Source organism: Citrus sinensis, chromosome 9, assembly GCF_022201045.2.
Source record: "Citrus sinensis cultivar Valencia sweet orange chromosome 9, DVS_A1.0, whole genome shotgun sequence".
Classification (NCBI taxonomy): Eukaryota; Viridiplantae; Streptophyta; class Magnoliopsida; order Sapindales; family Rutaceae; genus Citrus; species Citrus sinensis.
In genome coordinates this window covers 6,910,558-6,927,026 of record NC_068564.1, presented here as the reverse complement: position 1 = coordinate 6,927,026, position 16,469 = coordinate 6,910,558, and the positions used below count along the sequence as shown (strand labels likewise).

The 16,469-nt window shown below is 34.5% G+C and overlaps 1 protein-coding gene across 6 annotated transcripts in view; it reads left to right on the top strand.

The window, feature by feature from the left end:
- Window positions 1-16,469, top strand: part of LOC107175384 (probable LRR receptor-like serine/threonine-protein kinase At3g47570) — a 139,635-nt gene that overhangs the window by 11,832 nt on the left and 111,334 nt on the right. Inside the window, exon 3 of one of the 6 annotated variants that reach the window (XM_052433891.1) lies at window positions 2,484-2,731. The exons of the other annotated variants lie outside the window; for them this stretch is intronic. Coding sequence (XP_052289851.1) covers window positions 2,484-2,731 — 248 coding nt within the window. The remainder of the gene's footprint in view (window positions 1-2,483; window positions 2,732-16,469) is intronic. 6 annotated transcript variants of the gene reach the window in all.

The following is a 16,469-nucleotide window of genomic DNA, read 5'->3' as shown; positions in this document are numbered from 1 at the left end:
AATGTAATGCTAATACTCAGGGAATCTAATGTTATAACTTATAAGACGATCTCCTATGATGAATAACAGTAACACATTACTGTGATTGAGAAAACTCAGTTACAATAAACTCTTCATTTATTCATTACGGAGATTGAATAGCAACCAGAGAATAGAATGAAGCAGAGGAATCTCATTGCCAATAAAATTGACCCTCTTTAATGTTATATGGCACATGTGTGGAGGAAGAACAAGTTACCTGCAGTTTTTATTGGAAAATATACAGGTATGACCATGATCATTATAGTTAGGTTTTGATGATCTCAGATGCTTTTTTTAAAAAAAAAAATTATGACATCTTTGATTTACGGTAGTTTTGCAGAAACAAAATATATAAAAATTAAGAGGGATGAGTTAAACTGACGATTACAATCATTCCAGCAATGCTGATGAGTGATACATCACTTGAAATTTACTTGTCAGTTGCTGAAAAGATGGAAAAAAAACAATAAACGATAACAGTAATAATGTTCCCTTGCTGAAATTCAATTTTGACTTTCGACTCTTGGCTTTTATGGAAAGTAAAAGGACTTGTACATTATACTCATACAATCCACTCTACATAATCATATCATTTTAATAAGGCAATGGCTGATGATCTCCATTGAAAAACTACTTCAATTTTTTTGCTTCATTTAACTTTTTGGTTGTTGAAAATAACCTTAATTATCAAATATTTGGAGAAAGAGAAAGGGTGCTTGTAGAAGTGGCAATATATATATATATATAAAAAGGAGAAGTTGAAGAGAAAGGGTGCTTGCAGAAGTGGGTGTCAAAGATAAATCGGTCCATAAGAATTATTAAGTTTATTTTTTGGCAATATAAATTTTTTTTAGCAAATAAAAATTAATTTTTTTCCGATTTACTAAAAAATTAATTAAAAACTTTTGCGATGGCATTTTTAACGGGTGCATATTCTCTCCCTTTAAAAGAAAAAATAATAATTGATACTTGTGGAATCAATTATCTAAAATGCAAGTTTGTGGCTACAGAAAACTCTCCAAAGAAAGAAGATAATAACAATTGAGCATTGATAGCAAAACTAATGCATCCAATTCTTCTTGACTTGATGAGATGACGCCATGATGTAAAAACAAGTACCTAAATTGACCAGCACTGAGTGATGTGAATACTACCAGCCGGTTCACTCTTCCAGTCTTGCTTAGTTACAATCACAAACACCACGAGATCGACATTTGCATTATATATATCTTCAGCAGTCGAAACACCTTGCATTACCAAATTAACCAGTAACAAACATAGCAATCTTTCATGGAGAGAAACCTTAGTCTCAGTATGATCACTGTGTCATTAACCCACTGCCTGCTTCTTTGCTTGGTTGTTGCAGCAGCAGCAGCAGCAAGCAGCAATATTACCACAGACCAACAAGCTCTTCTTGCCCTGAAAGATCATATAATTTATGATCCGACCAACCTTTTAGCCCATAATTGGACCTCGAATACCTCTGTTTGTACCTGGATTGGCATCACTTGTGATGTCAATAGCCATAGAGTCACAGCCTTAGATATTTCTCAATTCAATCTACAAGGCACCATCCCTCCTCAACTTGGAAACCTCTCTTCACTCACAACGCTTAATCTTAGTCATAACAAGCTTTCTGGAAACGTTTCCCCCTCCATCTACACCATGCATACGCTAAAATTTCTTGACTTCACAAATAACCAGCTCTCTGGTTCAGTGTCTTCCTTCGTCTTCAACATGTCTTCAATAGTAGAAATTCGTTTGACCAATAACAGATTTTCTGGTGAGCTTCCGAAAAATATTTGCAACTATCTTCCTTATTTGAAAGCCCTTTTCTTAAACAAAAACATGTTTCATGGCAAAATTCCTTCTGCTTTATCAAAGTGCAAAGAACTGCAAAAATTAAATTTGCGGTTCAATAATTTATCCGGTACAATACCAAAAGAAATCGGCAACTTGACTATGCTCAAAGGGATATATCTCGGCTACAACAAACTCCACGACATGTTCACAATACTATATAAATATTTTAATTTATCACTTATTATCTTTCTTGAATAATTTAGATAAGATCTTGTAAGTGAGATTTTTTGCATCTATGTTAATTTACCAGGTGAGATACCCCACGAAATCGCTAATCTTCGAAATCTAGACATCTTCAACCTCAAAATTGAGCTTTCTTTCCTCTTTGGCAAATTGCAAGAAATTAAGATCCTTAAACTTAAATGGAAATCCACTTGACGGCTTCCTTCCAAGTTCAATAGGTAATCTTTCCATGTCTTTGAAAATACTTCTCATCGCCAATTGCAGTATTATTGGCAACATTCCTCGAGCAATTGGCAATTTAAGCAACTTGTTGGCCTTGACATTAGAAGGCAATAAATTGACCGGACCAATCCCAACTACATTCGGCCAACTACAGAAACTCCAAGGCTTATTTCTTACATTCAATAAGTTGGTAGGTTCATTCCCAGATGAGCTTTGCCATCTAGATAGGCTGGCTGAATTGGTCTTACTTGGCAATAAGCTTTCAGGATCTATACCTTCATGCTTATGTAATCTCACTTCTCTAAGATCTCTCTATTTAGGGTCCAATAGATTTACTTCTGTCATTCCCTCAACTTTCTGGAGCCTAAAAGACATCTTGTTCTTTGACTTTTCATCAAATTTCTTGGTTGGTCCTCTTTCTTTAGACATAGGAAATTTGAAGGTGCTTGTAAGAATAAATTTATCAAAAAATAACTTATCCGGTGATATCCCAACCACAATTGGAGGATTGAAAGATCTTCAATTTATGGACCTAGCATATAATAGATTGGAAGGCCCAATTCCTGAATCATTTGGTGACTTGATAAGTTTGGAAGTTTTGAATTTGTCAAATAATAAAATCTCTGGGTCTATTCCAACATCCATGGAGAAACTCATTTACCTTCGAGAGTTAAATCTCTCTTTCCATAAACTTGAAGGTGAGATTCCTAGGGGAGGAATTTTTACCAACTTCACAGCTGAGTCATTTATGGGCAATGAGTTATTGTGTGGTTTACCAAATCTTCAAGTCCAACCATGCAAATTTAGCAAGCCTAGGACAGAACATAAATCAAGGAAAAAGATACTTCTCATTGTGATTGTTTTGCCATTGAGTATTGCTCTAACGATAGCAATCACTCTAGCTCTCAAATCTAAGCTGATCGAATGTGGAAAAAGATGCACAGTGTTGTCAAATGATAATGTCTTGTCATCACAAGCAACACAAAGAAGATTTTCATACTTAGAACTTTTACAACCAACAGATAATTTTGCTGAAAACAACATAATTGGCAGAGGAGGTTTTGGTTCCGTTTATGGAGCAAGACTTGAAGATGGGATGAAGATTGCAGTAAAAGTGTTTCACCAGCAATGTGCAAGCGCATTGAAGAGTTTTGAGGCTGAATGTGAAGTGTTAAAAAATATTCGCCATCGAAACCTTATCAAAGTTATCAGCAGTTGCTCGAGCGATGACTTCAAAGCATTAGTCCTAGAATACATGTCCAACGGGAGCTTGGAGGATTGGCTGCATTCTAGCAATTACATGCTGAATATATTTCATAGGTTGAACATAATGATTGACGTTGCATCAGCTTTAAAATATCTCCACTTCGATCATTCAACTCGTATCATTCATTGTGACTTAAAGCCTAATAATGTGTTGTTGGATGAAAATATGGTTGCTCATTTGAGTGATTTTGGCATAGCAAAGCTTTTAAGTGGAGAAGATGAGTCTACGATGCGAACAAAAACCCTTGCCACTATAGGTTATATGGCACCAGGTTTGCTTCAAACAACTTTTTTTTAGTTCATTTTAAATTTTGCAACTTATTGATTTTTACGATCCTCACATCAAAATTTTATTGATTATTTATCTAATTGTGAAATTAATTTGATTCATAAAGTACGGCATAGAAGGAGAAGTATCTACAAAAAGTGATGTTTACAGCTATGTGATTATGTTGATGGAAACTTTTACCAAGAAAAAACCCACAGATGAAATTTTTGTTGCAGAATTGAGCTTAAAGCGTTGGGTTAATGCCTTGCTTCCTACTTCATTAGTGGAAGTTGTGGACAAAGCTCAGCTAAGTGGAGAGGAAAAACATTTTGCATCAAATGAGCAATGTCTGTTGTCTATCTTTAGTTTGGCTCTGGAGTGTACAATGGAATCACCGGAAAAGAGGATTAATGCAAAAGATATTGTTACCAGATTACTCAAGATAAGAGACACATTGAGTAAAAGGATAAGAAACTTAAGTTAATTTCGTTTGCTTTCATTGATAATTAATTCAAATTCATGTAATAAGTGTAAGAATCTTATATGCTTTTCTTAGATATTTTTTTTTTTTTTGAGAAAATTGTTGTAGTCATCTTGTTTCCATGGGTAGAGTTGATTTAGTTCTTCCAAAAAATGCTACTGATGATCTTTGTTTAATACTTTCTCTTTTTTTGCATGTGTTTAGGTAGAACAATGGTTTGGCTGCAGGCTAAGAAGTCTAACTACACTAAAAGAATATGATTTAATTTATTAAACAAAACTTCAAGTTCAAGAAAAGTATTTCACTGCCCCCAATGCTTTGGGCACCTACTGGTAGGTTTGTACGTGTCGTCAACTTTTTTTTGGAGCACAAAATTCGAGTCCCATGGAGACTGTTGTTTGTGAAAGAAAATCCAGAAAACCAAAACGGCAGAAGACTTTGCGTTTAGAAGCTGGAAACACTTAAGCTCAACGGCGCAGGATCCTGCGTTTTAAAGAATAAAAGAAATACACTTCTGAACGACGTATGGGTTTGTCATTTAGATTTAAGTGATGCACGCTTATATCACGTGCTTGTGTTCAGCTTGCAAAGTTCGTTAGAAGTAGTTAAACGCATGAGGAACTCACGTGAGGTGCTGAAGATTTCTGGGTTCGTTAACTGAAGCTGTTATGGAATAGCTGATGTGGAAGCAACTGATTGGAGAGCAGAGAGACCTGAAGAGAGAGAAGGAAGCTGGTTATATAAAGCTAGTTGTGATCTTTCTTGGTAATCTAAGCATTACTCTCTAATTCATCTCAAAGAAATCAATAAAGCTGTGTTCTTTCCCTCCCGTGGATGTAAGCTAGAGAAATCTAGCTGAACCATGTTAAGATTCTTTTGTTCTCTGTTTCATTTACTTCTTTTGATTCTTAATTCCAATCAGTTAATTGTCTAGTTCCATAGGTTCATCTTAGTCGTAGCTTTTTAGTTAAACATCTTGCTGCATCTTGTTCTATTGGCTTGAGGTCTTGGGGCAGAGTCTTGGGTTGTTTTATCAGTCTATAGCACCTGAGATTCTACAATTGGTATCAGATCTGGATCTACAACCAAAGACAAGTATGGTTTCAACCAAGATCGATCTTGAGAAGTTTACTGGCAAGAATGATTTCAACATGTGGAAGGTGAAGATAGAGGCCTTGCTGATAACACATGGGTTAAGAGATGCACTTGAACCTGTCACCAAGAAGGAAGGAAAAGAAGAATCATTCTCCAAGACACCTGAAATGGCAGCCGAGATTGACAAGAAGGTCAGAAGCACCATCATATTGAGCCTTGGTGACTCAGTGATAAGGGAGGTTGCTAAAGAGAAAACTGTTACAGACTTATGGGCCAAATTAGAAAAGATTTATATGACTAAATCTTTGGCTAATAGGTTGTATATCAAAAGAAGGATGTTCACACTGAAGATGGCTGAAGGGTCCTCTCTGGATGATCATATTGATGAATTCAATCAAGTGTGTGACACACTTGAAACCATTGACGAAGGGCTGGATGATGAAGGAAAGGCATTGCTTCTGGTGAGCTCTCTACCACAGTCTTATTCAAATCTTGTCGATGCCCTTATGTATGGAAGATCAACCTTATCATTAAATGAGGTTAAGGCTGTCTTGAATACTAGAGGGCTAAAAGAAAAATCAAGGAATATGATGCATGCTGAAGGGTTATCAATTAAGGGTAAGTTTAACAAGAATAATGGAAAGAAGAAGAAACAAAAGCAAGACAAGTCTAAATCACAAAACAAGAAGTACTTTCATTGTAACAAAGAAGGTCACTTTAAGAGAGACTGTCAAGAACTGAAGAGCACAAGCAAGGAAAGAAATGGTGATGCAGCTACAATGGAGGAAGAAGGTCATGAATCTGCTGGTGTGTGTGTGGCTACAGAGGATCTCCAGAGAGGTAAATGGATACTAGATTCTAGTTGCACATTTCATATGTGCCCATTTAAAACTTATTTTTCTGATTACCATGATTTAGATGGGGGAAAAGTAATGATGGGTAACAATGCTATATGTAAAGTCATAGGCATGGGAAATGTGAGTCTTAGGCTTCATGATGGGACAACATGGGAACTTAGAGAGGTCAGATATGTTCCTGACTTAAAAAGGAACTTAATCTCACTAGGTTTGATAGATCAGAATGGGTTTAGTATTAAGCTTGAATCTGGTAGATTGTTGATCATGAAGGGCTCTAAGATAGTGATGAAAGGTTAAAAAAGAAATAGAGTATATGTCCTAGATGGTGAGGCAGTTACAGGTATAACAGATGTGATTGTTAGCACTGGTGGGGTTAGCACCAGGCTGTGGCATCTAAGATTGGGGCATATGAGTGTTAAGGGATTAAAAGAACTTGAGAAACAAGGAGTTCTGGGGAAGGATAAGATAGATGAGTTAGATTTTTGTGAAGATTGTGTATTTGGGAAGTCCACAAGACACAGTTTCAAACACTCAACCAGCAAATCTATTGGCATCCGAGATTACATACACTCTGATCTCTGGGGACCTGCACAGACAAGCTCATTAGGTGGAAACATTTATTTTTTGTCAATAATTGATGATCACTCAAGAAGGGTTTGGGTCTATGTATTGAAGCACAAAGATCAAGTCTTTAACAAGTTTAAAGAATGGAAAACCTTAGTTGAGAATCAGACAGGAAAGAAGGTTAAGAAATTAAGAATAGATAATGGACTTGAGTTCTGCAATCAGCAATTTAGCAGCTACTGTGCAAATGAGGGGATAGCAAGGCACAAAACAGTGAGGTTAACACCTCAGCATAATGGATTGGCAGAAAGAATTAACAGGACCCTGATGGATAAGGTGAGGTGCATGCTGGTGCAAGCAAAGCTTCCAAAAGGCCTCTGGGCAAAAACCTTATTAACAACAAACTATCTGGTGAGTTTGAGTCCATCTGCTGCTCTAGACTTTAAGACTCCATTTGAAATATGGCATGGAAAACCAGCAAGCTATGTCAATCTTAAAGTGTTTGGATGCCCTACTTATGCACATGTAAATCAAGGGAAGCTAGCACCTAGGGCTCTTAAAGGTCAGTTCCTAGGCTATCCTGATGGAGTTAAAGGATACAAACTATGGTGTACTGATCTAGAACCTCCAAGGTGCATAATAAGCAGAGATGTGGCATTTAATGAGAAGGCTGTTTTGGAAGTCAGAAAGGATGTTGGGTTGAAAACTCAGAAACCTCAAGTGCAAGATAACATCCAACTTGAGGTGGAGCACCCTGATTCAAAGAAATCTGAGAGGGGTGAAAGTTTAGATCAAGACAGTGAAGATCATGATGAATGCAGTGACCCTCAACCACAATCTCAAAGGCAGACTCAAGTACAAGGGTATTAGCTGACAAAAGATAGAGAAAAGAGACAAATCAGACCACCACAGAGATATGGATATGCTGATCTGATAGCATATGCACTAGCTGCTTCACATGACATTGATGTAGATGAGCCCAAGAGTTATGCTGAAGCAATTCAAAGCTCAAAACAATCAGAATGGCAGGAAGCTATGAATGAAGAGATAGCCTCCCTGAAAAAGAATCACACTTGGATATTGGTTGAGAAGGCTGGTAACAGAAGGACAGTGGGTTACAAGTGGGTTTCAGAGTCAAAGAAGGCCTCACAGCTAGTGAACCTAGCAGGTACAAAGCTAGGCTGGTAGCTAAGGGGTACACTCAAAGGGAAGGAGTTGACTTTAAAGAGGTATTCTCCCCTGTGGTCAGACATGCCCCCATAAGGGTATTGTTAGCAATGACTGCAGTTCATGACTTAGAGCTTGATCAACTTGATGTCAAGACTGCATTTTTACATGGAAGACTACATGAAGAAATTCTTATGACTCAACCTGAGGGTTATGTGGATTTTGAGAAACCAAACCATGTTTGCTTGTTGAAAAGATCACTGTATGGGCTCAAGCAATCTCCAAGGCAATGGTATCTCAGGTTTGATGAGTTCATGCTGTCACATGGATACCTGAGATGCAGTTTTGATTGCTGTGTATATTACAAGCTAATAAGTACAAATCTCTACATATACCTGTTACTATATGTAGATGATATGTTGGTAGCCTATAAGTCAAGAGAAGAAATTGAAGCTTTAAAGAATTTGCTGAGCTCTGAATTTGAGATGAAAGATTTGGGGTCAGCAAATAAGATACTAGGCATGGAGATCAAGAGGGATAGAAGCAAAGGCATTATGTTCCTTTCTCAAGAGAAATATCTGAGGAGGGTACTGGAAACCTTTGGGATGACCTCATGTAAACCTGTGATGACTCCAATAGCAACACATTTTAAGCTCTCCAGCCTGCAGTGTCCAAAGACAGAAAAAGAAAAGTTAGAGATGGCTAAAATTCCCTATGCTAATGCAGTTGGCTGCATGATGTATGCTATGGTTCTAACTAGGCTTGATATCTCTTATGCTCTAAGTGTAGTTAGCAAATATATGGTGTCTCCTGGAAAAGAACATTGGAGAGTTGTAAAATGGGTGTTGAGATACCTAAGTGGAACCTTGAACCAGGGGCTGGTTTATAGAAAGTCAGGAATCAAGTCTGAGGGGATCAGTGGTTTTGTTGATTCTGACTTTGCAGGGGACTTAGACAGAAGAAGATCTCTCATAGGGTATTTGTACATGCTGAATGGTTGTTTGATTAACTGGAAGGCAAGTCTCCAGCATGTTGTTGCATTATCAACAACAGAAGCTGGGTATACAGCAGCTGCTGAAGCAGTAAAAGAAGCCTTATGGATGAAAGGCTTGATAGCTGAGCTTAGAATGAGTCAGAAGACAGTTGATGTATTATGTGATAGCTCAAGTGCCATTTACTTGAGTAAAAACACAGCTCATCATGAGAAAACAAAGCACATCAACATCAAGCTGCATTTCATTAGAAATGTAGTTTCCATGGGTGTGGTCAGAATGGTGAAGATACATACAGACAGAAATCATGCTGACATGTTAACAAAAGTAGTCACTACAGCTAAGTTCAAGGTTTGCTTGGACATAGCTGGTCTTGGCTGCTGGTAATTCATTCTGGAAGTGGAGGGGGAAACCATGGATGATTTGTTTCAAGGTGGAGAATTGTTGTTTGTGAAAGCAAATCCAGAAAACCAAAACGGCAGAAGACTTTGCGTTTAGAAGCTGGAAACACTTAAGCTTAACGGCACAGGATCCTGCGTTTTGAAGAGTAAAAGAAATACACTTCTGAACGACGTATGGGTTTGTTGTTTAGATTTAAGTGATGCACGCTTATATCATGTGCTTGTGTTCAACTTGCAAAGTTCGATAGAAGTCGTTAAACGCATGAGGAACTCACGTGAGGTGCTGAAGATTTTTGGGTTCGTTAACTGAAGCTGTTATGGAACAGCTGATGTGGAAGCAACTGATTGGAGAGCAGAGAGACCTGAAGAGAAAGAAGGAAGCTGGTTATATAAAGCTAGTTGTGATCTTTCTTGGTAATCTAAGCATTACTCTCTAAGAAATCTCAAGGAAATCAATAAAGCTGTGTTCTTTCCCTCCCGTGGATGTAAGCTAGAGAAATCTAGCTGAACCACGTTAAGATTCTTTTGTTCTCTATTTCATTTACTTCTTTTGATTCTTAATTCCGATCAGTTAATTGTCTAGTTCCATAGGTTCATCTTAGTCGTAGCTTTTTAGTTAAAGATCTTGCTGCATCTTGTTCTATTGGCTTGAGGTCTTGGGGCAGAGTCTTGGGTTGTTTTATCAGTCTACAGCACCTAAGATTCTACAGAGACTCAAACATTCCTTTCCCACATCCCGAGCACGCTAAATTTATCAGACTGACAACCGGGACATATACAAGAGTGAAATGTTTAGAGCACGCTAAGTTCGAGTGAAAGAGATTAATTTACGGAAACTAAAGCCAAGGGTTCAGAAAAAAGTGCAAAGAGAATAAAGGACAACACTTATGTGAAGCGACATAATTGTATTGATAGCACAATGTCAAATTCATACAGAGATCTAGTATACTATTTACAGCCGGTAAGGGCTAAGAATTGATGTAGCTAGAATACAAAGACGATAAGGTATGTTGTGCACTATTGTTTTATTCTACGATCAATCTTGACCCTTGATGCTTGGCTCTCAATCTTGTCCATTGATCTTCTTTGATTTTGGACACTTCAAGACCTTTCAGTATCATTCCTTGTTATTGGTGTCTTCCGTGCTGTAGAATTCATATACAAGCCTTCCCGCTGACTTGCCAAGTATTCGTTCATTGATGCATTTTATCAAACAGTTGGCCGACTTGCCAAGTATCATGCCTTGTTATAGGTAGGCTTGGTAGGATTATGGGTCGGTCGGTAGATGAACATGTGTTAAAGCTTTCGAATTTATGCCAATTGAAAAAAAAAAGAATCTACATAAATTTTCAACGAGGCTATTACCCCAATAAGCATTTGGATGAATTATTATTGAAACCTTTCTGAGAAGTAGGACATGTCAGACATCAAAGCACTGAGATATCTTCAAATAGTGGTAACCCCCACGCAACAAGGCACAATAAATTATACAGATAAAATCCTTCACTCTTTCGTAATCATCAGTGTAGGCACGGTGATGCGTCGGACAGATATGGGTCGGATCCACTCCAGCTCCATATCAAGATTCATAAACCATGACAAAAATAGAGAATCATAGGTGTTGCAGATAGTGATGGTTGTTGATGCACTTGTAATTTAAAATTTTATTTTATATCTTCAAGTTCGCATTTTAAGTGTACATTTTTTTTATTTTTTTATTGTGATCAATATAACTTGTCAAATTTATTTTTAAATAATTTTTTAAAAACATTTTATTAACAATGATATGAAAATATTCGAACCCCTTTTCATAGTAATTAAAGTGAATTATTATCCGACGATCCAACTCATGTTTTCAAATTGTAAATTGCAAATCGTGTGTTTGCTCCATTACAGAGTTTCATCAATTTGAAATAGAGAATCATTTGTGTTCTAGATTAATCAAGGGTCTGTATCCAAATCTAAAAATTGACTAACTTGGTTTCTATTAAATTCTTAATCCTAACAAGAAAAATAGAAGATTAAAAATGACTAATTTGGTTTCTATTAATTTGAGTAACGATCGAATTACCTAATTTATTAAGATTTATCAAAATCCTATGTCAAAATCCATTAATGATATAGGTTCAATGATGAAATAGTCACTTATTACTATTTTTGACTTCATAAGTAGATGAACGGATGTTATTTTTGGATTCTGGAGAATCGAAAATATCAGGATAGGTGATAAATGGAATTAAGTTGTAGATAAGATAGAAATGGATTTGGAGAGAGATTGGAATCCTGGGTAATCCGGTGTACGTTGTTGTGTTGAATGCTCGTTGACTTCACGTTGACTGAAACATTATTGGAAGAAGTGAGCAAGCTTATTTTCTTCTCTCATTTTTAAATTTGTCTAAGTTTATTGATGTGAGGCCTTTGAGATTGTAAGTTTCAAATCTGAGAAGAATAACCACACACCCATTATCCTATTACTCTTATTTTATCACATGAAGAGAATTCGAAGTTTGATAAATTTGTGAGGATTGTGAGGGTTGATGCAATATAATTTAGATGCAAAGTGTTTACAAGTACGATGCTTCATAAGTGTTCTTGAATCATTATAAACTCACGTTATTTTTATAATGATTGTTTCATCTGCACATGGATATAATCATATGTTGAGATTTTTTCCTAAATTATGGTCTTATTTGGTATTGAGGTGTTAGATCTTTTAAGTTACAATTACTATTGGAAAAAAAGTGCAACTATGAAATAAAAGTTAATATTGTGTACTAAATATAATTGTTAAATAATAATTGTGACAAAATTAGTGAAGATATATAGGTTTTTTTTTATCATATAAGTGTAAAATCAAATCAACTTAACTTCTAAACTATATAGCAGCTACTGTTTACCAAATACTTTAGTACTGTAGATTTTAAGTTATAGCTGCCTAGCCTCAGTCTCAAACAATGGCTATAAAGATCAAAGGATTCCTCATAAAAATTATACGTCTTGTGATTGCTTATTTAATTTATAATTTTTTATTTATCTTTATTAATTACAGTCATCTTTTAATAAATTACAATTGGAGGAAGTTGATGTTCGAAGTGCTTATGTCGACTCGAAGTTGTTGGGAATTAATGCATGTATTGATTTATTGGGAGTGTTTAAATGATTTTGTGATTTAATTACTTGATTGATTGATTGAATATTGTTTGATTACTTTGTATCCATTCTAGAAAGTTTATTTCTTTGTGAAATTTCAACAAAATATGTTTTTCTTTTTAAATAATAAGAGTGTTTTAAGTAATTTTTAAAAATAAATGGACTAACTAGAATTAATTATTAGGTAACTAACTCGAACTGTACAAGGTAAGCGAACATTTATGCTGATTATATCATGATAAATCATTTTCCGATTAGAATTAGGAAACCATTAGCATATTGACTTTTTTTTTTTCAATTTCCCTTTGCGAAAACGGATTACAGAATTAGAAAACAATCCTAATGATATCATTGTTAGGTTTAAAACACAGCATAGATAGTAAAAAGCTAACTAGTCTGTAGTAATTTGTTAATTGCTATCGCCTCTCCATGCATGGTGAATAATTTGTTGCATGCAAATTTTTTTATTTTATGCAAATCGTACTGAACATTGGAATTGATAGGGATGGCAAAAATTCCCACGGAAACGGGTACCCTCGAGGATTTTTCCTATTCGGGGAGGGTATGGGGATAATTTCATACCCAATTTCTTATTCGGAGAAGGGACGGGGAAATTTTTTTACCCAATTTCTTATTCGGGGAGGGGACGGGGATGAGGTGGAATCCCCATCCCCTACCCATTTCCCCATTTTAATTTTTAATTTTATTTTTATTTTTTAAAATTACTAGTAAATAAATAATAAAATTTGAATTATAAAATTATAAATATTGGCAAAAATAAAAAATATCAAAATATTTATATTATTAAACTTTTAGGCCTAATTAACTAATTAAAGTCCTAAATTTTTATTTAGGACATTAAAAAACCGGGTAAATTCTATTAGCCCAAAAATTTTGTTTTAATTTTAATATTCATTAAATGTTTTAAACTTAAATCTATTTTTTATTTATTTTTAGATGTTATAATTACCCACAGCGAATCACAATTTTAATATCTAATTTAATCTAATCTAATCTAATCTAATATTTGCTCTTGATTTGCTCCGACTTAACTATTGTGCTGTAAAGGGAATAATCCACATTTATAAAGTGCCCACGCCACTATTGAAAAATTTAATTTTGAATCTAAATTTGATTTTATTTGTAACAATTTTGTATTAGACTATCCATTTATTCACGATAGTTTGTAAAAGAAGTTTGTATCCCTTACATGCTGCGTTACTTACTAATTTAATGTATGTGACTTTTGTAATGGATATTAATGTAAGATATATTTCAAACTTTACTTTTATTTGAATTTTTTATTTTAATATGATTAACTCAAAATCGAAAATAAAAAATGTATTAGTTATTCGGGGATCGGGGATCCTTGGGGATCCCCTGTTATTATTCGGGGAGGGGATGGGGATTCTCTCAAGTAATTCTGACGAGGATGGGGAGGGGACGGGGACATACGCAAAATATCAGGGATGGGTACGGGGAGATTAGTCCCCTCCCCTCCCCTCCCCATTGTCATCCCTAGGAATTGATGTATAAGCAAAAATACAAGAGTATTTATGTCAATACAAATATTTTTTTTTTCCATTTTAAATAAACACAACGCAATGTTTATCTGCTCCGCGTTTTTGCAGTCTGTTTATTCGTTGTTTATTTGCTTCTTAAGGCCTCAAACTTTGATAACCAAAAATTTCACCAAACTATGAAAAATATTCTGCAGGTTAGTTTTTATTTTCGGAATAATTATTTGAGAATACTAAAACACAATATAAAATAAGAAAATAGGGGGTTAAAATTTGAAAAAACAAAAACAAAAGGGCATGTTGGATAGATTACTGTAGTTTAAGAAAAAAAATTATTCAGTTGGGAATTTTTTTTCTTTAATTTTTGTTTTACTTAATTGAGATTTCTCCTTAATCCTTACAGTTTTAAATTTGGATAACATAGGATTAGTAATTTAGTACTTCCTTTGCAAGCCGAGGTTAAGGATGAAATTCTTTTAAGAAAAAAGATAAAAGAGCATACCAATAGTCAATTATAAATAACCACAAATAAATACAAACAAAATGTTTATGAAGTAAATTAAAAATGTACATATTATTTTTTATTTTATTTCTTACTAATCTGTGTATTTGCTGCTTGAAAAACCATAAATATACAGATGACCATTGGCTTCGCACCATTTAATCGGGATACATTTCTACGTACAAACTGAACAAGGCTATTGATTTTTATTATTATTTTTATTTATTTATAAATTACTATTTCAATTTTCATTTTTTATTGGGTTTTTTAATGGATTAGTGAGGCTGGTGGTCGTTGATGCACTCACAAGGTACAATTTTGTTTTCCAATTTCAAATTCGTATTTTAAAATGCAGCACATTATGTATACATAATTATTGATTTTCATATGTGGGTGTTTTGAAATATTGCTAAAAGACCAAACTTTAATAAACTATTTTTGATCCTTTTTTGTTTCTTTTTTCCTAAAGTTTGAGTGATATCCGCATTTTTAAAAGCTAATGTATGCAAAAAATTCTTTTATTTTTCTGGGGAAAATAGGTGAGAGAAAAAGTTTTGGCAAATGAGTTGCAACTGAATTCAAAACCAATACGATGCGAGCATAGGAAAGAGGTCAGTGTTTTGGATTTGAATTTAAAGAGGTCAGTGTTTTGGATTTGAATTTAGTATTGAGCTGAATTTTATGTTTAGCACATGATTCTATTATAGTACTGCGATTAATAAGCTCAGCCCCGGATTTGCTTTTGCTTTTGCTTTTACTTCAAGTGAAAGAAAGAGGAAACCTTTAGTTTTTTCTTTGGTTTTTGACTATGTTACCTATACAGAGAGTCAAGATATCAGCCATAAGTGATGGTGTTAAAAAGATTAAGCAGCGCACACAATCTTACTGCTGTCTATACCATCCAATGATGACTCCAGTCTTTTGGTTAGATTAGCTTTAGTTGAAATAAGGGCCAATTTAGCAAACACTACTTTTGGTGGCTTACTATGTTTAATGTAATGCTTATTATCAAGGAATCTAATGTTATAAGATGATTGTGAGTAGTATAGGATAATTGAAAAGAGCCTACCTCCTATGATAAATAATAGTAACACAGTATTGTGATTGAAAAAGTTCAATTACAAAAACTAAGTTACAGTAAACTCTTCATTTATTCATTGCGGAGATTGAATGGCAAAAAGAGAATAGAATGAAGCAGAGGAATCTCATTGCCAATAAAATTGACCCTCTTTAATGTTATATGGCACAGGTATGTTTACAGCAAGAACAAGTTACTTGCAGTTTTTATTGTAGTTAAGTTTTGATGATTTCAGATGCTTTTTTTTTTAATTGTGACACCTTTGATTTATAATAATATTGCAAATATATATATATATATATATATATATATATATTAGTAGTTTTTTGGTCCGGAATTTTAAAGTGTGGGAAAGTATGAGAAAGCTTTAAAACCGCACAGTGTTAAAGGCTTACAGTTTTAAGCCTTTTAAACCATGCGGTTTTAAAGTTTTACTGGATTTTCCCGCACTTTAAAAATCTAGACTGAAATATTTCTGTATATATATACATATAAATATATAAATTAAGAGGGATGAGTTAACTGAAGATTATAATCATTACAACAATGCTGATGAGTGATACATCACTTGAAATTTTCTTGTCAGTTGCTGAAATGATGGAAAAAAAATACAATAAACAATAACAGTGATAATGTTCTCTTGCTGAAATGACTTGTATACTATACAATCCACTCTACTTAATGATATCGTTTTAATAAATGTTTGATGACCTCCATTTAAAAACTACTTCAATTTTTTTCTTCATTTAAGTTTTTGGTTGTTGAAAATAACCTTAATTATCAAATAATTGGAGAAAGAATAAAGAACATTTAACAAATTTATGTGCAAAAAAAAAAAA